The sequence below is a fragment of the Corvus cornix genome, chromosome 13, assembly GCF_000738735.6.
Source record: "Corvus cornix cornix isolate S_Up_H32 chromosome 13, ASM73873v5, whole genome shotgun sequence".
NCBI lineage: Eukaryota > Metazoa > Chordata > Aves > Passeriformes > Corvidae > Corvus > Corvus cornix.
Window position 1 is genome coordinate 722,160 of NC_046343.1, and position 26,453 is coordinate 748,612.

Below are 26,453 nucleotides of genomic sequence, written 5' to 3' on the forward strand. Positions count from 1 at the left end.
CCGCCCCGCGCTGCCAGCCAATAGCAGTGGCCCACAGCCCGAGCCGAGGGTCAGGGGAAACCAGCAAGTTCGGTAGAGCGAGCACATGAACCCGCGGCGACATCTTGGGGGGTGCTCTTAAAGGGAGAGCGGCCTGGCGGGCTCACACCTGGGACCGGCACCCCGCGCTCATTTCCCCCTCCCCAGCCGGGACAAGCGGTCGCAGTGATCTCTCCGTTCGCTCTCCCTCCCGTCCTCCTTCTCTCCCCTCCCTTCACGCTAAAAACGGCCCGGTCTCCCCCCGCCCGCCGCCTTGGTGCGGCCTCGGCTCCCCGCCCACTCCCGCTGTTGGTACGGGCCCGCGCGGAGCCCGGCAGGCGCGGCAATATGGCGGTGAGGTTAAAGAGCAGCGCCGGGGGCTTTGGCTTTGGCGTCCGTCGGGAGCTCTTGGCGTTCCCTGGGCTTCCTCACCGTCTCCTCAGGGTCACTCTTCGGCGCCGCGGCCTTCGGGAAAAGGATCCCATAGGGGCGTGCGTGGGGGCTCTGTCCGCCGGCTGCGGCCCCAGGTGTAAACGTTTTAGGAGTGTCTTGATGGAAAAGTGGAAAATTAGTGTTTTGATGGAAAGAAGCTAAATCCTCAACCTTTATGAGTGCAGAATCTGTAATGCTCATGTCCTTTAGCAATTCTCGTGTGTTACATGGTGAAAGAATAAGATCCTTTAATACGTGCCATATGTTATGTGATAAAAGAATGAGGGGAAGGGCTACCGAACACGGATTTAATTAAAATCGCTTGGAATGCTTTACCTGAAGAACTCCGTGAACTACAATTAGTTATTACCAGACCCTCTTCCTGGCATAGGGAGTGCTGTTCCCGCTTTATGTATGTCAAGAGGAAGAAGCATTGCATGGGTTTATGGAGAGTCTGGAACAACCAGAATTCTCTGGGTGTTTTCACTTATGATTCATGTCCTCTTCTACCTCCCCAATTCAGATCTCTCTGAGTTTGTTCTTTATTGGCAAGATGGTCAGTGTGTGTCTGTCTTAGCTACTGTAGAGTCCTTTGCCTTGGAAAACGTTGTTAACACTTTCCTTACAGATCTTAGATCCAGTTTCAGAAGGCTGGATCTCAGGATACAGGTTTACAGAGTCATCACTGCTGCTCTGCTGTGAGGTGTTGCTGCCGTGTTCTGGAGCAGTGCTTGCCCATACCCAAAGGAGTTCAGGAGTGGTCTGTGATAGGTTACAGTTCTGTTATTTCTTAACCTGTTCAGCCAGGCTTCTCTTCCTTTCGCTGTTGAACAGGAGCGTAAAGGAACAGCGAAAGTGGATTTCTTGAAGAAGATTGAAAGAGAGATCCAGCAGAAGTGGGACCATGATCGAGTGTTTGAGATCAATGCTGCAGACAGGAGGGACCAGAGGAGGTATTGTTGTATTTGGTTTTTTACTGCTTGAAATGTCTTTTCATTCAAAAGCTGCTGGGGGGAAAAATGGCCCCTTTGTAAAGAGCAGTGTTCATGGCTCAGCTGGAGAGACCTGCTCACATGTTGTTGACATTTCTGTAGCTGATGGCATAAAGCCGCCGAGTATGTGTGTGGCTGAGTTCCAGCGGGATGGAGAGAAGCTTTTTAACTCTTTTGCAGTGTCAGTACTCTCTGTGGCTTTAAAACCAGGCTCTCTTTGGTGACTTGTACTCTTTGACATGGAGGAAATTCCTCAGTGTGATGCCTGAGCCCTCACCACTCCAGGGATTTCACTTTGAGGGAGGGCGTGTCCTGCTCTGCTTCACAGAGCAAAACAGTGTTAAGCAAAATCCCAGCTCCTGCTGTAGACCAGCCCCTTGTACTTTTGTAGGAATGGGGGAAGGCCAGGTGTGTGTGACCATTACTGTTCCTCAGATGAGGGGCTGTGGTTTCTTTTCTCACGTGAGCCGTATTGCACAGGTTTGTCCCACCACCTGGTTGGTTGTGGTGTTTCCTAGAGCACTCTGCATTCTGTCTGGCTGGGTTTGGTTAACGTTTTGCTTTGATAATGGCTTTCTGCTCTGGTGGTACAATGTTCCTGAGTTGCTATCTGTCGGTTGTAGAACGTGTTTATCTCCTGGGTTACATTTCCTCCCATCTGGTTGGTTGCATGATTGCTCTCAGCTGTCTGAAATTGGCTCTAAAGGAGCGGGCAGGTGTGGCTGGGCTTTGGGCTCTGTGCGCCCAGGTGGCATACAAGCACTGCTGCAGGGCTGGGCAGCTGTCCTGGCTGAGGGCTCTGCCAGCCCTGGCCCGGGGGGATTTCCTGGGGGAGGTCCCAGGGAGTTCTGGCTGTGGGGGCAGGGGATGAGCCACCTTAGTCAGCACTGGTTCCAGCCCGAGAGGGGAGGGAGCAGAGCTGCAGGGAGGAAGAGCCTGTCACAGGTGCAGGGTGCTCTGTGCTATTGGGAAGACCATATGACTCTTGGTTTTATTTCTGCCCCAGAGTAATCCTGGGAAACTTGTTCATCCTCTGGGAATGCATAGCATGCTTGGAAGCAAGTTCCTTTGCGATCAGTGGGATCCATGCTCATTGCAGGTGTGGAGAGGCTGCCTGGGGGAACAGCATTAATCCTGTGGGAAGGTCTCTGACTGGAAAAGCAGTGACCTCGGCAGTATGATGTTAATATTTGGTGTGTGGGAAAGTCGGACTAAACAAAGATGATAACTGAAGTGGTGTAGCAGGTGGCAGGTTCTTGAATTGTAGATTTTGCAAAGAAATGACTTGGCCTTTATTCCTGCATGTTAATGGATTGAGGGAGTGTGTGAAGGGAAGAGACAAGGCATGAAGTAGAGTGCAAAGGTAGAGGTAGAAATTCGCGGTGTCCTAAATGTAAATACTTTCTTAGCTGCTTTGAGAGCTCGGGTTCCAACAACATAATACATCTTTGAAACACCCTGCAACAATATATCCCTGTGAGTGGAGCGGTTGCTTACAGTGTGCCCTTAAAATCTGAACTCACACAATGGGAGATTAAATAAATGACTTTAAGCCTTTGCTGTAATTAATTTACAGAAGCAGGATTAGAATTTTTTACCTTTGGGAATGTGCTATATCTATTTCAACATTTCTGTGTGATGTCAGTCCTCTGTGGGTTTTTTCTTTCATGTTTATTTTTTTAAGATGGTAAAGCCTGTTAACGTATCAGCTCTTTAAAATCAAAGACTCGTGTTACTGGTAAGGAAAATATTTTAATGTCACTGTGGGCTGATAATAGCTGAACATACCAGTTACCTGCTTTGCTCGTGTATTGTCTGATGGTCACTTAAAAAGCTAATTATGTGCTTTAATTCTTTGACTTTCTTCTCAGCAAAGGAAAGTACTTTGTTACCTTTCCTTACCCCTACATGAATGGCCGCCTGCACCTGGGACACACATTTTCCTTATCTAAATGTGAGGTAAAAATTCTCCTTTGCTGATATCTTTAAATAATACTCTAGAACAAATGCTGATTTTGTAGTTCAGTTTTGAGCTAACAGGATGCCATGTCAATTCCTTTATAGCTTTAGTAATGACTTATTAAACTTTCCTTTTTTCCCATATTTTCAGTAGGAATATTGCTGGCTGAAGGGAAATGCCATTCATGTCTTTTTTAATTTGATGAGATGGGGCTGTGGGTGTTTCCCATGTTCATTCTTTGAAATGAGATTTTTAGGAGATGCTGCTAAATGGCTGAAACTTCACAAGAGTCCCTTTTGTTTGTGCTTGCTGTGCTCTGTGACCTGTGTGGGAGCAGGTGTTGGGCACTAGTGGGTAGGATTCCACAACCTCGCTCTTTTTGCACCCGTTGGTCTCTGGTCAGAGCCAGCCTGGAAGCTGGGCACGCCCATGCCTGTGCAGCCACAGGGGCAGGCCTGGCAGCCAGCTCTGGTTTCACCTTCCTGCCCTGAGTTCCTCCCCAGCTGTGTGCCTGTACTGTCTGTCAGTAGCTGTGTGTTAGAGAAGGAATCACACCAGTGTTTGAGCAGCTGCTGGCTCAGCCTGGTGTTGTTCCTGTGTCAGCTGTTCCATTTTCCCTGTCTGTAGTTCGCAGTGGGGTACCAGAGGCTGAAGGGGAGGAGCTGCTTGTTTCCCTTTGGGCTGCACTGCACGGGGATGCCCATCAAGGTGAGAGTTTTGCAGTTGCTGGGGGTTGTTTCCGGTGGGGTTTTTATCCCAAAGGCTGCTTGGAGCCTTGCTTACTGTCTGTCCCCAACGCCACCTTAGTTAATTTAAAAATTCACCAGGACAGCGTGATTTGGAGCCTGAATTTGTAATAAACATGTGTTGTGCTTGAATTATAACATTACTTTCTAGAAGATGAAGGGCTGGAAAACTAAATTTTACCTGTTGTATGTTTTCCTTTGTAAGAAAATCCTCACAGTAATCCTCTTCCTGCCCTGGAAGGTGTTCTGGAAGTGGCAGGATCTCCTAGATGTTAATGCAAGGTCCAGAGAAAGTTTAAAGCACTTAAAGCATGGAATGCAAAATGTTACCAGTAAAACCCACTCCTTGGCTGTGATTGCAGCCGGTACCTTGGCTGACACACTCCCAATAACTCTGTTCAGGCTTGTGCAGATAAGCTGAAAAGAGAAATGGAATTGTATGGTTGCCCACCGGAATTTCCTGATGAGGAGGAGGAAGAGGAAGAAAATTCTGGTAAAAAAGAGGAAGAAATTATCATCAAAGACAAAGCAAAAGGCAAAAAGGTAAAGTTTAAACCAAGCCTTCCTGTGTGCAAAGGTTTTTGGTACAAGTGTAGTGCAGGGCTATCCACCTTTCTGTGGTGCCAACACCCGTGGGTTTGAGCAGGCCCCGAGAACAGGCCGTTCCTTGCTGGGTTGGTGTTGCAGAGCCTCTGCAGCTGTGTTGGACACTGGCATGGAACAGCTGGGAAGAGGAGGGTTAGGGAATTTACAGTGAATACAAGGTATGGTAGAATGGAAACGAATCCTTTATCCTCACTGTTAGAGAGAGGATGTGAGAATATTTGTGTTAACTTGTGTATCTCGAATCAGAAACCATAACATTAACAGAGGCAAATGCTCTTGTGAGCACAAGACTTTGGGCTTCTTCCTGATCCCAATTGTTTTTTCAGAGCAAGGCTGCTGCCAAGACTGGCTCTTCCAAATACCAGTGGGGGATCATGAAGTCTTTGGGTCTGTCTGATGAAGAAGTAGTCAGTTTTTCTGAAGCTGAGCATTGGCTGGATTATTTCCCTCCCCTTGCTGTCCAGGATCTGAAGAGCATGGGATTGAAGGTGACTCTGGGAGATTCTAACCTCAGTTCCACAGGCAGCCATACCTGTATTGTTACTGTGTTGGTGAATGTGCTGCTTCTCCTTGAGATTTTCTGTGTAATACCAGCATAGTTCCAGAAATGTTTCTGATATTTGGGGAATTAGTAATTTAACCTTTTAATGGTCTTGGGTGATAATTAAGTGCTTTCTTATATGAGCTTGTACCCTGTGCAGTGGTCACAGCTGGAAATGAGTCCAATAAAGGCATTATGACCTATGCTTCCCATGTGAGATAACTTGTCTGTAGTCAGTATTGACAGCAGTTCTATTTAACATCACATCATTATTCTTCCTATAAGTACTTGTCCTGCTGACAACAGATTTTTGAAAATGAAGAGGTAAAGATGAAACAAGGCAGTGCTGAAATTCAGCTTGAATGGTTGGTTAAAACTACTACAAAACCTCTAAAGTTCTCACTCAGTGGAGGGACTTGAGTCTTTGATATCTCTGCTCTGAGAGAGCAGGCACAGATGTGTGTTTAAGCTTACACCCTTTGTGGGATACATACTTGCATTGTCCTTTTTGAGAGAAAGCTCTTCTTATTTTTAAAATAATAATTATGGTATTATGAGATTCTTTTAATTTCTTGATTGTGCTTACTTACTGGATCCTCTTGCCCATTTTCAGGTGGACTGGAGGCGTTCCTTCATTACAACAAATGTCAATCCCTATTATGATTCCTTTGTACGATGGCAATTCCTTACACTAAAGGAAAGAAATAAGATTAAATTTGGCAAACGGTAAGCTGCCACTCAGCTCTGAGTTTTTGGGGGTGTGGGTAAGCTCAGCTGCACCAAAGACAGGGCCCTGTGATACTTCTCTAGAGCGTGCTTTTAACTCAGATGAAACCAGAATCTTTCATTGCTGGCACTCTGCCTGACGCAGTGAAGTGTAGTTGTTGTGCCAGCAAAGCATGTGAGATTTGTCTTCCGGGTTTAGTTTTTCCATGGGTACCAACTCAAAGCAACAAAGGGCCAATTCTGAAAGCTCTGAGCATTGGCGCGGACGGAAACAGATCCACACAAAATTTAAAAATACCATTAAGAGGTCTTTTCTTCCCAGAGAGCTATATTTTTTTTCTTCTTGCTCTATACATTATTTTATTCACTGCTAAATGAAAATACACCTTTTTCTAGATACACAATTTATTCTCCTAAAGATGGACAGCCTTGCATGGATCATGACAGGCAAACAGGAGAGGTAATATTTTTACTTGACACTTTCATGCATTGCTTATGATCTTACAATTTACTTTACATTCAGTATTTATCTTGAAGCAAAACATAGTTTGTATGTGCAGAGTCACTGGCTCTCAGTTGTCAGTGCATGTGAAAATTGAATTAACTCCTCTCTTGAGCAGATTTGTCTGGAACTATGGATAGTATTTTCCATCGTAGCTGGTTTCTGTGATTGTTTGGCAATCTGTGCCTGCAGCATCACTCCATTGTGTTGTTACCTGTTGAAACTAAATAAACAAGTTGTTGTTAACTTAGATGTTGCTGAGACAGTGTCTGTGACAACTAAGTTTTTTGCTGTAGGAATACAGTATAACCTCTCTGCAGTCTGCATGTCAGTGAGCAGCCTTTCATATGAATGGAAATAGGATTTGCTCTGAGGAAAGCATGATTACCTTAAATCGTGTTTGGATTAGGTTCCTGCAGAATAGGATTTATTTTCTTTCCTGCTCAAGTAAATTTCATTTATTGATTGTTGCCTTGTTTGTGGGAATTTTAGGGTGTTGGGCCTCAAGAATACACACTGATAAAAATGAAGGTATTGGATCCTTACCCTGCAAAATTGAGGTAGGTCTTGACTTTTTAGTGGCAGGTAGGCTCTGTTTCCTGGCCAGAACTGACCATTGAATTAAACAATCTGTTTTGCCTAATGCAGAATTTAATTTCACCTGATTATTTCCGTCACTTCAAAGACCTGGTCAGAATCTTGAGCTGCTCTATTCACTGTGTCTGCGTGGAACTCAAGTTGCAATTAAAAACAAACAAACAACAACAAAAAAAAAAACAAACCAAAAAACCCCCCCAAAACCGGAAAGAAAATGGAAAACCCGGAAAGAATTAATGACCCACTTTTGTCTCAGGAAACGTTACTCGAAAGTTGATGTTGGTTTAAAAGCCTGTTCTGTGTGATCCGGAATGATTTTATTTTGGTAACTTATCCAGTATTTTTCCCCTTCAGTGGCTTGAGAGGAAAAAACATCTTCCTGGTGGCTGCCACACTCAGGCCAGAGACCATGTTTGGCCAGACCAACTGCTGGCTGCGCCCGGACATGAAGTACATCGGCTTTGAGACTGGCAATGGGGACATTTTCATCTGCACCCAGCGTGCTGCCAGGAACATGTCCTACCAGGGCTTCACCAAGGACAACGGGGTCGTGCCTGTGGTCAAGGAGCTGATGGGAGAGGTGAGCATCCTACAGTGTGCTGGTCAGGCTTAGCTGGTCCTCTGGAGCTTACGCTTAGAAAGGTGATGGTGGAATTCAAATCGTAAAGAAAATACAGGAGCTATTACAGAAATTTTGGAGTGACTAAAATGTTAGTGACTAAAATCGCAAGCAGCTTCCTTGGCAGCCAAGCCACAGCTGCTGCTGGGGGAATAACCTGGTGCAGTTACCTGGGGACAGATGCATTCCTGTTGCTTCAGCGTGATTTGGTGAAGGGATAGTGCTAAGTAATGCTTTTCTGCTTGCTGGGAAGAGTGAATGGAAAGGGAGAGGAAAAAGTAATAGCCAGAAAGCGTTATGTGGAACAGGCTTTTGTTGGTACTGACACTTCCAGTACGTCTATGTGAATTAAGCTGTCTTAACTGAGTAGTTGAATGTTAGTGGTGTTGGGATTTGCTGTCCTTAACTTGTGTGCTTTGTGCAAGTGTCATCAGTGGTGTTTATTTATCCTGATGCCAGGCATCTTCAGCTCTTTGCATCCCTTGATTTCCATTCACTACAACTTGTCACCATCTTTCCTGATCTTGCTTTGAAGTAGAAAATACAGGGTTTTTTCCTTTGTTGGTAGACACGATGTGAATTCAAGCAAATTAGTGAGGTAGAAGACAGCTGCCACATCTAGACTGCCTCCTGCCAGTGTGTGAATATCTTGACAATATGCTTTCCTTTCTTTGTTTAATGTTGCTTTTGACACTGGCTTCCTAAGTCATTCCTGCCTCAATGCTGTTGTGCTTCAGATACTTGAAAGCAAACTGTCCTTCTGCTTCCCACGTTTTCCCAATTCTACATGCTAGTAGTTTAAGTTTCTTTGAATTTGGTTTTTTGGCTTCTCTACCAATCAATAATCTATATACAGTGTCAAATAGTACCACATGGTTTCATATGTACTTCCTCCTTGTCCATCTGTATATAAAATGTATTTAATTTGTTTGTAATGTGTAAGGAAAATGTACAGAAAATTTGAAGAATATCAGCTTGCTCTACTACGCTGAAACCCCCTGATTTTCTTCTCTGCTGTTCCTTTGTCCTGCTCAGGAGATTCTCGGTGCTGCACTTTCGGCACCGCTCACCACCTACAAGGTCATATACGCCCTGCCCATGCTCACCATCAAGGAGGATAAAGGTAACTGCAGCAGAGCCTGTTGGATGGGCACTGGCATTCAGCATGTGGGGACTAATCCTTTCATCTGTTTATCTTTTCCTTTGCCAAGGAACTGGAGTGGTGACAAGTGTTCCCTCTGACTCTCCAGATGACTTTGCAGCCCTGAGAGACTTGAAAAAGAAGCAGGTCAGTCTGTTAACTGAATTGTTTCTGTTTCCTTTCCATAGTGAAGATGGTCAAAAGTAAATATCCAGTGGGTAAAATGAAACTCACTTTAATTGGCATTTTGCCACCTCTAACTTGAAATCAAAGTAGTTAAAAATAAATTAAGTTTAAACCAACTGGGCTAGGACAGGTGTTTGGGTTTTTTCAGACTTCGGGTCTGAGTTTTAGATGAGAATCATGTAATTTGTGCTGCATGTTAAGGTAGAGAAGAGCACCAATGAAACAGAAGTGAGTTCCTGTTGTGGAAATGACTTCCAGAAATGAGATTAAGATTCTCTATAAATTTCAAATGAGACTGAAAGTGGTTGTTAGTAATTGCAAGAGTACATCAGGGTCTGAACAGCTGTCCCTGGCTACTGAAGTTTTGTCCATTCATTTCAGGGTAGAGCAATATCAGTTTTTCCCCTTTTAAAAAATGTAGACAATTATGGCAAAGAATCATCTGGAACTGAGATGGGGATTGAGGTGTCAGAAATGGTGAGAAGGCAGGGAAGTGGCTTTGTCTGATTTATAATAAAACATTATGTACAAAAAAGACACTATGAATGGACAAGAACCTTTAAATCTAAGAGATTTCTATATATTGCTTTTTTGTTCCAACTTTCAAGGCTTTGAGGGTGAAGTATGGCATCAGAGATGAAATGGTCCTGCCATTCGAGCCGGTGAGTGCACTCAGATGTGTCCATCTATAGCACATAGGATGTTGTGTTCACTGATGAGAGACAAACCAGGAGCTGTGCCTACCTCTTCCAGAGTTTCTATTTAAAGTCCTCTTCAGTTGAAAGAGCTGAAAATCTTGAGTAAAATTTTCATGTTTTCCTGTAGTTACAACATTTGGTCTGTTAATGGTTGCAACCAAGATTTGTTATTCTGTGCTGTACTTCAGAGAGAAAGGAAAGTATCAATTTTTATGGGAATTATTGTTTTGGAAGATGGAATGCATCATTATACTGATAACCTGTTGGTTGGTTAAAACTTAGCGCCCTAATGGCGAGATTAGGAGTGTATCTGTTCTGTGCAAAAAGCTGAAGTCCCTCCCTGCTAGGGCAGCCTCGTGGCTGAGGCAGTTTCCATTAGAAAATGCAGGTTACAGGTAAAGCCATCCCAGCATCCTGCAGTACCGCTGGTTCCACACGCCAGCTCCCGTGTTGGGACAGCTCGGTGTGGATACACCTGGGCAGCTCAGAGTCACCCTGGGAACTGCTGGGAACTTCTGGCTGATGAGTGGAACTGCACCCATGTGTTGTAAACCCTGTGTAACTTGTGCTGGATGCTGTGAGTGTGCAGAGCGAGCAGTGTGGTGCAGGAGGGGTTTGACAGCCCTTTGTTGATTCTCAGGTGCCCATCATTGAAATCCCAGGCTATGGCAGCCTTTGTGCTCCATTTGTCTGTGACGAGCTCAAAATCCAGAGCCAGAATGACAGAGAGAAGCTTGCAGAGGCCAAGGAGAGAGTGTACCTGAAAGGATTCTATGAGGGAGTAAGTAGTAAAAGATTTTGGTAAGTGGTTTCTCGGTGAGTTTAATTAGGAGGAAAAAAAAAAGGCAGATAAAGAATAAAAAAAAAAAAAAAAACCAACCTCAAGAAAGAGGGACACTATCCTTTTTTCCCAAAGCACTTTTCATTTAGACTCTTCCTGCGGTAAGGTTCTGCAGTTGGGGGAATGATGTAGAATTGGAGAAAGTTTCCACTCATACATTCCTGTGTTCTCTGAACATTAGAACCTGATTTCTGAACAAGTGATCACTTTCTGGGGAGCTGATCCATTTTGTTGCAAGTATAGATAGGGAAACTGATTTGAAATGAGCAAGGTGGTGGTGGTTGCAGGGTTTTTTGTTTTGTTTTTTTGGGTTGGGTTTTGTTTTGTTTGTTTGGTGTGTGGGTTGTTTTTTTTTGTTATTGTTTTGTTTTGGTTTTTTCTCCTGTCTTTACCTCAGTAGCTCACTATGTGTATTTCTCAGCTGATATTTTGTAAGCAAGCAACAGTTTTTATTTCTGACTCTTTGCACTCTGTCATCTATGTGGATGCTGACATATGTACAAACTGTTTTTGGGTAAAGATGATTACAATTAATGAAAAAAACCAACACCTGTACTCTTAATTTTTGCATGTCAAAGATGGCAGCACCTGCTACTTCCTTATGTTGATTTGAACACCTATGGCACCTATTTCTTGCTAAATTTTGGAAAAAAAAAAAATCTCATGTGACCCATCTTTTACAGGTGATGTTGGTGGATGAATTCAAAGGACAAAAAGTTCAAGATGTCAAGAAACGTATTCAGAAGCTGATGTTGGATAAGGTATGTGACAGTGTGCACACAGCTGCTTCTGCATTGTCCATTTCGTCCTTTTCACAGGACTGAGTCACCAGAGAAACCCCTGGTGTGGTTTTGCAGCCCTCAGGGTGCCTTGGGTTGCTGCAGAGCACAGAACACTGCAGAGAGAGGGACCTGGTGTTCTTGGGCTGAGTGGTCTGAGTAGCTTAATTAGACTTCTCTTATTCCCTGCCTTACTCTATCACCCGCCCTAGGACATGTTCTGGTGGTCCAATTTATTTTTTAATATAGCTGGGAAGATACTGGAAGTGTAGGACCTGAACTGTCAAGTCTCTTTCAAGCCAGTGAAGGGGATGTGTGATGTGCAAATGCCCCATTGCTGGGCTCATCCTTCAGGGAAGGGAGAGCAGTAAATGAACAGTGGTTGTGGCATCCCTCTGATGAAACTCCCTAAAGAGGATTGGGAGTGGGAGAGGCTTCAGGCATTTAGTCATTATTCCCTTGTTGTTGTGGCATAGTTATGTCCAGATCATAATGTAACCCATTACCCTGCATCAGCACGCATGGTGTGTGCAAGTGGATTTGAAGCTCAACATCCCATTTTCCTTTGCCTTTCCCCCTCCCTCTGTCCCCTAGGGTTTTGGAGCTGTTTCAATCAGTGGGGCATAGCCAGCAGGAAATATTTTGTGCTTACATGCTCCTTTTCCTCATGCATTCTGTACAAAGTGCTGTGAGCTGGTACCTCAGAGAAGCACACAGACAAGCCTTATGTCATTTTATGTGGAGGAATACTGAGGCAGAGAGCCTGGGCAGTGCTGAGAGCCGTGCAATAAATGCTGTAAACCAGACTAGAATGGAGGGGATGCTTTTTAGTAAGTTGTCAGGGTTTTCTAAACTTTGCTAAGTACTTAAATCTCAGCTTTCATTGCCCTTTCAACTCTTAGGGCGAAGCCATGATTTATATGGAGCCTGAGAAACAAGTTATCTCGCGATCTGCTGATGAGTGTGTTGTGGCCCTTTGTGACCAGTGGTAAGTGAAATAAAGCTGTAGTTACAAAGTTGCTCCAATTGTACCCTATTTCTCAACTGCTTTATTACAATAAACCTTTCCTGACTGTAGGTACTTAGATTATGGTGAAGTGAGCTGGAAGAAACAGGCGTCAGAGTGCTTGAAACATCTGGAGACGTGAGTTATGAGCATGGCTGTAAAGGAGAGTGACTTTGCTGCTGGTGGTGGGGTCTGAGAGGACTGAAAGCAGTAAGAGCTTCTTTCTTACAGGTTCTGTGAAGAGACTAGGAGAAATTTTGAAGCTACCTTAGGTTGGCTACAAGAGCACGCATGCTCCAGGACGTATGGCTTAGGTAGGCAAAACACTCCTTTTTTGGTTGGTGCTTCATAAGGATAGTACTCCTTGTTTCGTTTGGAAGGCTTAAGTGCTATGTAACATCCCCAGTGGGACAGGGAAGTGCGGGAACGACGTTGTCCAACTTGTATCGTGGCCCAGCATCCCAGAGGAGGCGTGCTTTGTTGGAAATGCCTGGGGCTGGTAATATTTGCATTACTACAGGTAGTCTGTGCAGTATCTCGGTAGCTTTTTACCTGGGCCATTGATTTGGAAGGGACCTCAGAAGAGGGAACTAATACCACTTCTTGGGTTTTCTCCTTGAATTCTGACTAGCCTTCATCTTGTGTAGCCTGACATGGGACAGCTGCTAGAAGTGCACTGTAACCCACAGCAGATGTTCTTGAGCTGAGCTATGTCAGGATACTGATTCAAAATCAGCAACTATTTGTGCTTGAGTAAAATTTAATTTAATAATTTAATTTTTAAAACAAATATTTTTAAAAGCATAAGCATGACTACTAACGTATATATGTATGTTTATATGCTCCACTGAAAATCATAAACTTCTGATGTGTGCCTGGGAGTCGTGTGTGTGGGTAGGGGTGGTGCTATGGTACCTGACAGCCGCCTTCCCCCTGGCCAGGGAGCCGCTTACCTTGGGATGAGCAGTGGCTGATAGAGTCTCTCTCCGACTCCACTATCTACATGGCCTATTACACCGTGGCTCACCTGCTGCAGGGAGGGAACCTGAGGGGCCAAGGAGAATCTCCTCTGGGCATCAGGTAAGGAGATTAAACCATTAAGTTCTCTTGATTAATTGGGTGTGCTTATCTCCTGAATTGCTCTGCAGAAAGACTTGCCAAGGAGGCTGAGTCTTTGCTTTTGTGTGTAAAAAGCATTATTATTAAACTTAACCTGCCGTGAGCTGAGTTAGAACAGGTCTGCAGAGGGGAAATAAGGGAAGAGAGAACAGTGTGATAGGCAGTGAGAGTGGAGAAATGCCTCTGAAAGCATCTCTGAAAGAGCTGTGTGGGGAGTAAATCACCTTTTTCAATACTTGTTTGACTTGCCTTGAAATGGTCCTTGGCAGGTTGTTGGGTGATTGGTTTCAGTGGCTGCTGGGGTGTCTGCTTGCTGAGACTGCTGTGCACCATAACGAATTATAGGCTCCAGTGTACAGAGGGAACAGGATTTAGCTCTTGGTTTTTGTCACTGTTACTCTCCTGGAAGCTTAGAACCATCTTTTACCTGCAACTTGTCTGTGGAAGTCTTCAGAGCAAGAGGGGGGAGGCATGTGACCTCTTGGTTGGAGTGGCTTTTGAACTGTGGTGATAAGGATCAGAGAGATGACAGAAGTACAGCTCAGTCTGGAGTTGGAAAAAACACTTCAGATTGTGCCTTGAATCATCTGCTCTAATTCTGTGTGGTTTATGAACTAATTTCTGGAGTAGTTCACATATTGGAATGGAAACTTTTCTTACCTGATGCTTTTAACTAATCTGAAAACCATTTCCAAAGTAAAGATTCGGATTCTTACAGACAGAAATAGCTCTGAGAGACTGGGCAAGGCAGTCACTTGGGCTCAAACCTCTCTAATTACAGAGAAGCTACTACATATGAGCTAGTCATGTCTGGAAACAAGCTTTGAAGTGAGCATCCTGGGCCCTGAATTACAGATTCAGTGTAATTAAGCATGTACAATTAGAGTGCTCTCCTATGTGAGTAGATAACATCTAGCAGCCTTGGAAAATGCTTTTTACTGATACTTGCTCTGTGGTGTGAAGGAAAAGGGGGTTTATGGCCCATCCTGTCAGTCACCTTCAGTTACAGTAAATTTGGCACCGAACACAAGCTCAGTCACAGCACAGGAATTTAAAGCATAGAACAAGAACTGCCAAAACCAAGCCAGCAAACCTGAGCCTCATTATCTGAGGTGGTTTTCTAATGTGTACTGGAAGTACTTGGGGTCCAGAATGTTTTTCCTCTCTGCATGGCACAGGCCAAAGCCCCTTAGCAGGCGCTAACACAGAGCAGACTTTGGCTTGAAAGTATTTAATTTGGAATGCACACAGGCAGTATCTGGTGCAGTCTGCTGAAGTTCTGAGAGCCAGGAGTAAAAATCTCTGTAGAAACAAGAAGGATGTGTGTTAATGCAGCCCAGTGGCTGCAGAATTGTGGGTCTCAGTTGCATCTCATCAGTATTTTCCTTCAAAATTGTGGATCCTACCTCTGGTAGTTGGTAAGATGTGTCTTGCAGTCAATGTTAATTTTAAATGTTCATTCCATTTGAAGTGGGAAAAGACCACAAATATTTTCCATGTAGGAGGCAACCTTGAACTGTACAGCAGTTCACTCCTGTCCTCCTGCTCTTTGATTTCTGGGAACCCAGAAGGAATGGCTCCATGAGACATAGCAGTGAGGGGCTCTCAGCGTTCACTTAAGGTCACAGGTGGTGCTGAGGGTTGGGTGGTGACACTTGGAAAAGAAATGATCGGGTTTCCAGGACATTCAAGATTACGCTTTAATTATTAATTGCTTTTTCTTTATGGGAGTCTTCATGCTTTATTGGGAAAGCTGAAAGGGCAGTTTAAGCAGGGCATGGCTTGAGCAGTTCTGAATTTGTTTCTGATGTTAGATTCGCTCACCTGAGCTCAGGCAAAGGCCCTGGGCACTCTGTCCATGTTTGCTGATCACGTGGACTGTGCTGTAAGAATGGATCAACAGGTTTAAGCTGCCTTGTAGAAAATGCTGTGGAGTGTGAGGAGCTTTTACTGACTTGGCAATGTGGGACTGATTCTGTGCAGGGCACATCAAATGAGCAAAGAGGTTTGGGATTACATCTTCTTCAAGACAGCTCCATTCCCCAAAACTGAGATTCCAAAAGAAAAGTTGGATAAACTGAAGGAGGAGTTTGAATTTTGGTATCCTGTGGATCTCAGAGTTTCTGGCAAAGACCTTGTTCCAAATCACCTGTCATACTACCTCTACAATCATGTGGCCATGTGGTCAGAACAAAGGTAAGTTGGGATGTGATGCAGGTGTGCAGGAGGTAAAGCTGGAGAGTTTGCAGTTCTGTCACGTTTGTTAATGGCCTTTGGACTGTACCACATTTAGAGTTGTGTTGGAAATGTATTCTTTCGTATTGCAGCTTTGATACAGTTGTCCATAATAGAAGTGATCGAAATGGAAGTGGTTTTTACCATTATTTCCCCTGGTTTTTCTGCAATATCTCCTCCTATGGATTTCCCAATGTTGAGTTGTATTCCTGCACTGGAATTTATGTGACTTTATTACAGAGTCTTCTTAATTCCTTCTCAAGGATGGTTAAAAGAGCCATATATGCTCCTATGGACTGTGCAGGACTGGTTGAGACTCTTTGCCCATTGCATGATGCTTTTAGGGTGAAGATACAGTTTGCATTCCCTTGAACTTTGGTTTAGGGGTTGTATAAAACTGTATATAGGAAAAGTGGGTTTCTGCTGTATAGTAAAGATGATTGTGGGCAATTTAATACCTCCTTCCTTCATGGGTAGAGATGTGGACCCAGCACTATTGTGTGCTCTTGGGCAGTGCCAATCACTGGCCTTTAAATTAAAAATATCTGAATAGAGGAAGGTGAAGTAAATGAACTGTAATTGCAGGTGCACTGCTCCCTGCCTTGCATTTCAGCAGTGATAATCCTTAGCCTTTATACTGTAGTTCTTTACATCTTCAGAAACACTCCTTAATATATGTAAGACAACCCTTAGGTATTTTTTTTGAAGATTCCACTTAAGGTGTTCATCTCAAAGTGGAACATAAAGTGTTTGTTCCTTTTTTTTAAAAAGAGAAAATGTATTTACTTGGCCAAAAGCTTTGTATCTTGTCTTCAAACAGAGAAAAATGGCCAGTAGCTGTGAGAGCCAATGGACATCTGCTTCTCAATTCTGAAAAGGTACGGTGAGGTTTTGTGTGACATGGCTTTTGTGTTGTCAAAATGGCATTTCCTAGCCAGACTAGAAACTTCTTGGGATTTAAGTAGTGGAAATAGTGACATTTCTTCATTAGTGCCCTCCAGTTTTTCATTCGCTAAAGACCTGCCTTGCCTGTGATTCTGTGTAGCACTTTCTGTTAAGTCAGCTTTTGTGTGGTCTCACCAATTTAGTGAAGAGTTCAGTGCGTTTCTGTTAAGTTTTAGGGTAATACAGAATGTTTATTTATTTAACTAAAGTTTAGCTTTTTAGAGCATTGGAGTAGATGCAGCGAGAGGAAAACGTTTGTGCCAATTACTTGCTAATATGTGCAAGTTCTGACACTGAATTGAATTAAAAATGCCTGAACCCAGGAATTAGGCCTTGGAGACTGTTTGATATGAATCAAAAAAACCCCAAAACAAACCCGACTGGAGTTCTTCATGAAAAATCAATACGGGGTGGGCTGAAACTGCCAGTTTTGAAGTAGTATTTAAGCTTAATTAAGGGAATTTCTGGGTTTGTATTTTGGTGCTGAGTGCATGCAGAGTTGAGTCTGCTCTTGCTGTAAGACCTCATTCAGATTTACCAAAGTGCTTTTTGCTGTGATTCATGAGAAAATGGTTTGCCCAAACCCTTGCTGGGTCTGTCTTGCTTATCCACCAACACAAGGGATGTGTGAGAAAACAAACACTCTTATCTTTCTTTCAGATGTCTAAATCGACAGGCAACTTCCTTACCCTCACTCAAGCTGTTGACAAGTTTTCTGCAGATGGTGAGTGCGTTCTGACCTGCATCTGATTGTCAATTATGCCAAAATGACTAAAATGAGTGTTTTGCTCTCAAAGGAGTTTATTGGCGTATTGAATGGCAATAAATCTGCCACTTAGCACCTGTTCTTGTCAAAAAGCTGAACTCCACTTGGAAGATTGGGATGTGTGTTAGCACACCTTGTTCAGCCAGGAGCTTCTTTCTGGGGCTGAGCCCTCCAGGAGCAGCCTGTTTGATTTTTCTGTGCTCACTGAAGAGATCAGAACACAGGACACGCTGCTGGTGTGCATGGGGTGTGTACGTGTTTGTGCCCTGCGTATCCATGTGTGCCGTGCTCCTTCTTCCATGCTCCTGTGTTTTGGGCAGTGACTGTGCTGGTCTCCTGGTTCTGGTGTCTGTCTGGTCCCTTCCCAAGGAGGGCAGTGTTCCTCTCCTGGGGGAAGTGCTTCCTTTGAGGCATCTCTGGCTGGCCAGGCAGTTTGTTACCTGGCCTTGCATTTGCTAACTCCAATTGAAGTGAGCTGTCAGGGTGCAGGAGGCACAGCACTCCATGGGTATCAGCCAGCTCATGGCATCCAGCCTTGGCAGCTGATCCCATTTCCTTCAGGCATGCGTTTGGCCTTGGCTGATGCTGGAGACACTGTTGAAGATGCCAACTTTGTGGAAGCCATGGCAGATGCTGGTATTCTTCGTCTCTACACGTGGGTGGAGTGGGTGAAGGAGATGATTGCAAACAGAGACAGCCTGAGGAGCGGCCCAGCCAGCACCTTCAATGACAGAGTCTTTGCCAGGTATGGTACAAAGGTTAATAATACAGTTTGGGCCATGTTTTTCCTTGCAAGAAGGAATCCTGTAGTTATTTTTTTCTACAAGTAATGTATTCCGTAAAACAGCGCACATTCCAGCATAGGTTATGGGGTTTGGCTGCACTGGTGAGTTTTACAGTGTTGCCATTACATGGGGCACACTATGCAGTATTGATGCTGTCACTTCCCTTTCCTCCCCAGTGAGATGAATGCAGGGATAATGAAGACAGACCAAAATTACGAGAAGATGATGTTTAAGGAAGCTCTGAAAACTGGTTTCTTTGAGTTTCAGGTAGGAGCTGTAAGAAAGTGTGACACCTGGTATTTGTTACTTTGTGGATTTCTTTTGATCTTTCTGTCTCTGATCCTTAATTATACAGCTGAATTGGAATCAGAATTGTGTCAAGAAACAAGAGTACTTCAAGTGAATAAATGTGGAATTGTGGATGTCTGTCTGTGTCAGTTTACAAAGGTCCTGAGGAAAACAAATGCAATTCTGCAAATAGTCCTGATATCTAATATGAGCAAGAAGCTGCTTAAAAAAAGACAAAGACACTATTAAAAAGAGCGTTGCCTTTCTTTACATCTTTTGTGATAAAGGACTCTTCATAAGAAAACAAGCTAATACATCAATGAAATTGTTTGGAAGCATAGTGCTTTTTGATATCCTCCATAAACCATGTCTCCAGAGTGTCTGCAGAGCCATGCTGCTCTATTTAATGCATTACAGATGCTTCTTCATGTGGCTGCTTTGAGATACTCAGGAGTAGGGTTAAATAGGCTGAATTATGTGTAATGATAGATCATATTCATTGCCTTTTTCTTTGTCCTTATTAATATCTGTATGTAAGTTACGTGGGATGACAGCACCTGATACACAGCCGTGGATGTTTTTGTCTTTTATGTTTGTGCCAACAAACAGTTTTTTTAAGTACCACATAAATGCAAAAATCCAACGGCCAGCTGGCAGAGTCACATGTGGGTGCTTCAGGAAACTGCAGTTCTCAGAGCTCAGTAATGGATTATTACAAGCTGCTCACGTTCTGCAGGCGTGTTAGAGCCCACAGGTGTGTGTGTTTGACTCTGGGTGTTGCTCCCTGGCAGCTGAGTGCTGATGGCTGTGTTGTTGTTCCAGGCAGCAAAAGACAAGTACCGGGAGCTGGCGATCGAGGGCATGCACAGGGAGCTGGTGTTCCAGTTCATTGAGGTGCAGACTCTGCTGCTGGCGCCCATCTGCCCCCACCTGTGTGAGCACATCTGGTCCCTGCTGGGGAAGGTACTGATGTTTCAGCTCTGTCATTGATTCAGAGCTGAGCTTTTATGGATTTCAGTAACACCCAAGTCAGGCTTACAAATATTATTCATGTACAAGTAGAAGAAATGTCTCAGAATCCAAGGAGTCATACTGGCTCATTGTCCCTGGGACAGTGACTGCAGGGAGCTGGCCTGTTGCCGTGATGATATGTGCAACATTACTACCAGTCACTATCATTGTCTGCTTGCAAAGAGGTGATCTAAAATTAAGTGAAACAATGCAATAGTCTTACCCTTCTGCGTAAAGCTTAGTTTTGATTTTTTTAAGCCCTGTGCTTGTAGATGGCGTTCCATAGCCATATGGTAGCTGTGACTGTATGTACAGTCCTGAACACACTTGTGAAGAAGTGCTTGTTGGCTGTGTGCCCACTCCTTTACACCCTAGTTATGGGTGCGTGCTCACCGGGGTCCAAACTGGCTAAACTCCATTTTCCCATCAAGCTATAACTGTTGGAAAACCCACCAGCTAATGTGTGTTCACCTCAGTGCATTTGTGTCTTCCTCTGCCCAAAGCCTGACTCCATCATGAGGGCCTCGTGGCCGGCAGCAGGGCCCATGGATGAGGTGTTGATTCGCTCCTCCCAGTACCTGATGGAAGCAGCTCACGACCTCCGGCTCCGCCTCAAGAGCTACATGGCGCCTGTGAAAGGAAAGGTGAAGGTCGTCTGTTTGTGTGCATGTGTGATAATTCTGTATTGCCTAGGGACTCCTTCCTAATTGTTTTTATTTCCTCAGAAAAGTGCTAAAGAGCCTTCCCAGAAGCCTTCTCACTGTACCATCTATGTGGCCAAGAACTACCCGCCCTGGCAGCACACCACCCTGTCCATCCTGCGCAAGCACTTCCAGGTGCTCATCCCTTCCTCTGCCCTCCAGCTGCTTGCCTGCTTTTTGTGGCTCGTTTTCCATCTGTAGAAAGTTTATAAGCTGTAACTTGTTACCAAATTATTTCAATAGATTAATTTTCTTTATGCTTTTACAACTATCCAGTAAGTTTTCATGCTTAATGAAAATGTCCCAAGGACCGTCATTGATTTGACGGTTGCATTTCATTGGTTTTGACAATCTGAGTAAAAGCATGCCTGTGCTCTGTTGTTTCTTTCATTTGTGAGTGGTTAGCTTTTAAATATTCTTCTTTCCAAGTATATTTTTGAGGAAACATGGGTGACTGACAGAGTACTGCTGCCTTACTCTGCAAGTGGGCTGAGCAGCTTTGTTCTAGTCCTTGAGTAAGTGTATACCACTCAGTTACAAGAAATAGCTTGAAATGGAATAAATCAGTCATGAGAAGAAATATGTTAAGAAAGCAGAAGGATCTGTGCTTCTGACATGGGGAACTGCTGAGAGTGGCTTTTGGGATCCTGATGAACCCTCCTCAGCTTGAACACACCAGGGCTGTAGCTGATAGATCAGGGAGTCCTGACTATTCCAGCTTGTGGCAATGAGATAAACCAGTAGTCCTCATGTGGAATTTGTTCTTGGGGGTATTCACCTTTGGGCATTGTATAGGCTTTTCTCTGTATCAGTGTTAAATGCTGTTTGGGCTTCAAAAGAATGAGAAAACTGTCTGGGGAGTCAATGATGCTGACAAACCTTGCTGGTATTTATGGGAAAGCAGGAAAGGTATATGATATTGAAAGGCAAGATTTTTCATGATAGCTGTTCCCTTTAATGATTGTTCATCCCTGTTTAGGCCAGTGGAGGTCAACTGCCAGATAATAAAGTAATTGCCAGTGAGCTGAACACCTTGCCAGAGCTGAAGAAGTATATGAAGAAGGTGATGCCTTTTGTTGCCATGGTTAAGGTAGGTGTCAGAGGGACAGTTCTGGTACAGGAAAGGCTTTTGTGAATGCAGTGTCTCCCCCTTGCCCTTTGCTCATTTGGCATCTTTATGGGTTTGTTTATAAACAGCTTCAACATCTCTAGAAGAAATACATAATAAAAATGTCTCTATGTGAATTAGCCCAGCTGCATTCTGGATCTGGTTGAGGCTTGGTGCTTTCTGTGTTTTGTGGGTGATATAATCTACTTCAAACACACCTGGATTCCTCTATATTTGAAATGTATCCTATTTGACTTCTCCAGTTTTTCATGCTGAAATGAGTGAAGTGTTGCTTTGGAGACAAAAAAAATTGGAAGTTAAAAGTAAGGCCAGAGTTAATTGATTGCAGTATGTTTAAGGGAGGAAAAAACAGACTGTTCTGAGCCTTGAATGGAATTACAAATTTTGTCTGTAATTCTTATGTTTATGAATATTCTGATAGTCCATTGTTTTCCCTGAGTTGTGCGAGCCTATTCAAATCTTGGTTTCCATTTCTTTAAAGAAACTTTTTTGTGCTTGCTGTTGCAGATGAAAATTCAATACAGCAACTAGGGAGAGCTAAGAAGCAAAGAATTAATAAATTTTTTTTTAAATTGGGGGTGGGGGGGCCACAGTGTGTGATTTAAAACCTTTTTGATGACTTTTCATGATCTGTAGAAGTTGAGAGGGATTAGTAATGGAAAAAATCTTAGTGAGTGTAAAAAAAAAAACCCTACTTTTTCTCCTTAAGCTTTAGCTTGATTTTTGAAATACATGTATTAATGTCTTCTATTTGTAAGCTTTGTCGTGTTTTCTAAGTGGAGGTGCTCTTTGCTGTCTCTGTGGGGTTGTTCTGATTGTTCCTTTTCATGGAAGCTTGGAAGCCTTCAGAGGAGCAGAGAGCACAGAGCAGTTCTGGAGCTTCCTGCCTAAGTTTGTAAGAACAGGAGGGATGTGTTAGATCCTCTGATCCCAGCTGGGAAAGGTCAGACAAGCTCTCAGTCCTTAGAGTTAGGGCTGAAACACTGCTGTGTTTTGGTGTCTTTAGTCTGGCAGCAGTGAGTGGTCCTGGGGCACGTGGGGAGGGAGCTGAGGCTCACCTCAAATCCATCCTTTTGCTTCCAAAGAGCAGTAACCAATTTCCCGTAGAGACATGGAAACACCTGAGCGCGGACTCCCCTGATCAGTGTCTTTCTTTAAACCAATTATTCATCAATTCCAGGGTACAAGGAGCATTTCTGCTTGTGCTTCCCACTCATCAGAGGAGGGCTGAAATGTAGGAGAGCCTCTGTGATTTACAAAGGGAAGCAGTTCCATGGTAAAAGGGAATCTTTCACATTAAACTGACGAGGAAACCAGGAAACCACAACCATGCTGAGGCTGACAAAGCAGAGCTTCAAAGGAGACAGCTGGCTCAGCATGTGAGCCAGGCAGGGACAGATTAAACTCCAAAGAGGAAGTTCTGTTTTAGTTAAAAAAAAAAAAAAAAAAATCGTGTGGTTTTTATACTGCCTTTAATACTGTCTCTTGTGACTGTTGCTGCTGGCTTTCTGGACTTAATTAAGTTACTTTTATGTTAACATACAAAGTGGTTGTTATTTCCCTGCAGAGAACTCGCTGTGAGCATGTCCAGGTGTTGTGGGCTTGTCCTTTATTTTAAACTGGGTCATCAGCCTGAGTTTCCTGCTGTGAAATACCACTGAAACGCTGACTGATTTTGTGAATTCTCAACCTGCACATTAAGTAGGGATTTAAATAACTGTGAATGTCAAACACCTTTTCTATTCTATATTAAAACTGTGTTCTAATTGCTCTTACTCCTCCCATCAGTGTCACCAGCTCCCTGTAGAAGAAGCCCTGTTACAAGAAAATTATTGCTCTGATGTTAATGTTGTGCCAGCAGAGAGCTCTCGGATTTACAAGCCTATTCTTTTCATGACTAATGTGGATAGTTTGCCATTTTGAAGCATCATTTTACTTGCAGCCTTTAGAGGGTTTTAATACTTTTCCCCCCACCCCGCACAGGAAAACTTGGAGAAAAGTGGTTCTCGTGTTCTTGATCTTGAACTGGAGTTTGATGAGCGTGCAGTGCTCATGGAGAACATTGTCTACTTGACAAATTCCCTGGAGGTTGGTACAGACTTGGCACCTGTTACTTGGCATTTATTGGGATAGCTGGAGCAGCAGCCTTCCCTAAGGCTCTAAGCCTCTTTACATTAACTTCTGGGTGTGCATTGCTCAAGTAACAGTTTTTTATCAACTTTGTTTCCATTTGTCAAATAGATGCATATAAATCTGTTCAGTGTTGGCACGAGATACAGGGGTGGGTATGCACTGCAAACATGGTCCCAGAAAACAGGGCTGGTTTTCACTGCAGTACTGGATGTATCTGTGACAGTGATGTCCACTGACACTTCTGAAGAGACACTTTTCTCTGAGCTGGTCTGTATCTTACATTTCCAGCTGAAGAAAGAGAAGGAGCTGCTTCAAGGCATTACTAGCAAGAACAGTCAGTCACTGGGCACCTACACTGGCATGGTGACTGCAGCAGGCTGTCTTCCCTCTGCAAGGAGCAGACTCTGGGCAGGGCTTTTCACACTGTGCTGTGTAAAAGGCATCCAGTCTGGTAGCAGTTATGCTGCTTCATATGATGAGCAGAATTTAGTTTAATAGGCAGCATGGTAATCAGGGGACAGCTCAGGGACGTGGTATTAAAAAACCTAAAACAAACAAAAAACCCCAACACCAAAAGTCAAAAAAAGAAAAGCAGTTGTTTTTTAAGAATTAGAAACTCTATATATTGCAGAGCTGGATGTAACCTGTACAGTATGAAACAAGAGTGACTTCATTGGGCTTGTCCCATGTCAGAGCAAAGCCAAGAGTGAGCAGCAGCTTTTATTTTAAACTGTCTGTAAATCTTCAAAGCCCATTGACGTGGGGGAGGGAGCAGTGTATCCTTGGAACAGGGATACACTGCTCGGAGCAGCCAGAGAGGCTGGGGGCTCTGGGGATCCCTGTCCTCAGAGGCTGACTAAGGGGGTCTTGTGCACCTCACATAGGGAGTAGATGACTCTTAGAGGTCCCTTCCAAACAAGATTTTGTGGGTTCAGGTGTGCTTTTGTTGCCTTATGTCAGTGCAGGTTTGCTTTCCCCTTTCCTACATGAACAGCTGTTTGATGGGGCCGTAACCTCTGCTGTTCCCTCTAAAGCCATTACACTCCTGCTTATTCCCTCCTCCCCCATTTTTTCTCTTTGACAGCTGGATCACATTGAAGTGAAGTTTGCTTCTGAAGCAGAAGATAAAATCAAAGAAGACTGCTGTCCTGGAAAACCATTTTCTATATTCAGAACTGAGGTAAAATCAGAAATTCAGATATTGGAAGTCAGAAAACTTAATTTGAAACTTTTAAAAAAACCCAGACAAAAGTAAGTTTAAAAACTTTGATCAGACATGAATGTTCATCATGTATGAATATTTCTAATTCTTTTAAAAGTAAAAATGTAACTGATCTCCCGAAATATGTCCTAAACCCTTGTTACACTCTGGGCTGCATTTTAGGCTTGGGGCAGTGCTGGCATCCAGCATTATGGCCAGGCAGGTTCTAATGGGATTTTATCCCTCCAGAAGATTTATTGACAGCAGATGTTTATTTGATTTAGTTTCCTGTTTCCCCTGAGGAATCCCGAGCACAGGTTCTCCTCTAAGGTCTGTATTGTTTGTCACAGCCTGGCGTGTCCGTGTTTCTGGTCAACCCTCAGCCCTCCAATGGCCACTTCTCCACAAAAATGGACATCAGGCAAGGGGACAACAGGGAGACTGTGATCAGGCGCCTGATGAAGATGGACAGAGGGATTAAAGGTAACCACTAGTCCAGTGTCCAGCTGTGCCACCTGCTGCGGGGGGCACACAGGGTGTGACAGAGGACGTGGGACATGCCCTGTGTATGCAGTGATGTGAGTTACTGCCAGCTCCTGGGCGGTGGAGGTTTGGGAATGGCTGGAAACAAGTGAGATGGAACAGGGCCTCTTCCCTGTCTTCCCAGAAGGTGTCAGTGTGCTCTTGGGGACAGGGCTGGAAGGCCGTACTTGCAGGAAGGTGTAGCTGAAGGTCCCAGGCTCCTTGGTCTCCTTAGCAATCTTACTAGTCTGCTTTTTAATAAGGAATGTATTGAAATCAACTCTCGCCTTCCTGTTCCTTCCAGTCTCTGCAGTTCATTCCTCAGAAAATGAAGAATAACTGTTCAGTTACTCAGACCTGTCCTGAGCCAGATAAAGCAAATTCAGTGCTTAGAATGTGGTATTAGGAGCTGGTGTTTCTGTGTGGTTTATCCCCGTTTCTGTTGGTAACTCACTGTGTGACCACTGAAGGACAGTGTTGTATTGGTGTAAACCTTAACACGACAGTTATTCCTATGAGAATGTGTTTCCTTGGAGCAGATGTGGAAGTTCCAAGGGTTCAGCATTGCTGTGGTTAACTCTGTTGGTGCTGTGGCCTGTGTACAGCTGCTGTGGCCTCACCAGCTGCTCTCTCTCTGCAGATCTCTCTAAAGTGAAGCTGATGAGGTTTGATGATCCCGTGCTTGGGCCCCGCCGTGTTCCAGTCCTTGGCAAAGAGGAAGCAGGGAAAACTCCTATCCTGGAGCAAGCCATCTTCCACATCGACCTGGCCCAGAGGCACGTCTGTGTCACTGAGAATGGCCTGACAAGGGACATTGGGGACACAATTGTTTACCTGGTTCATTGAACGGGTGTGTACGTGGCAGTGAGAAGGTTCACGGAGGGACTTTGAAGCATCTGTATTAAACAAAGGGGAGAATTTGTTCTATTAAAAAAAAAAAAAAGCCACCCCAACCAACCTGAGTTCTCATGGGCGTTGCCCCTGCTCTTTTAAACAGGGGTTTAATAAAATTATTTTCCTCTGGTGCTTTGGCTTCTCTTGAAAAGAAACAGGTACCCTGGAAATTCTCCACTATTTATTCTTTCCTGGGTACTGCCTCAAGATGGGACTTCTTTTCACTCCTGGCCTCAAGTATGGAGCAGAGTGAGAAGCCCCATCCTTGGCTGACACTGCAAGTAATCTGATAGATAAAATAATTGTTCTATATAAAAGCCAAACAGCTGGGAGA

At 44.0% G+C, this 26,453-nt stretch overlaps 1 protein-coding gene across 1 annotated transcript; it reads left to right on the top strand.

Moving 5' to 3' along the window:
* Nucleotides 1-155: 155 nt before the first annotated feature.
* LARS1 (leucyl-tRNA synthetase 1) lies at nucleotides 156-26,251 on the top strand. Its single transcript, XM_039559447.1, has 32 exons — nucleotides 156-372; nucleotides 1,285-1,403; nucleotides 3,314-3,401; nucleotides 4,030-4,110; nucleotides 4,551-4,691; nucleotides 5,081-5,242; nucleotides 5,909-6,021; nucleotides 6,418-6,481; nucleotides 7,016-7,083; nucleotides 7,475-7,700; nucleotides 8,775-8,862; nucleotides 8,951-9,027; nucleotides 9,675-9,728; nucleotides 10,405-10,545; nucleotides 11,289-11,366; nucleotides 12,287-12,372; nucleotides 12,463-12,528; nucleotides 12,622-12,704; nucleotides 13,332-13,470; nucleotides 15,493-15,705; nucleotides 16,565-16,622; nucleotides 17,350-17,413; nucleotides 18,017-18,200; nucleotides 18,417-18,507; nucleotides 19,351-19,491; nucleotides 20,043-20,183; nucleotides 20,265-20,375; nucleotides 21,220-21,330; nucleotides 23,353-23,457; nucleotides 24,587-24,682; nucleotides 25,054-25,186; nucleotides 25,866-26,251. Exons 1-32 carry the CDS (start codon nucleotides 367-369, stop codon nucleotides 26,069-26,071), a joined length of 3,534 nt encoding a protein of 1,177 aa, XP_039415381.1. The 5' UTR covers nucleotides 156-366; the 3' UTR covers nucleotides 26,072-26,251.
* The last annotated feature ends 202 nt before the right edge of the window (nucleotides 26,252-26,453 follow it).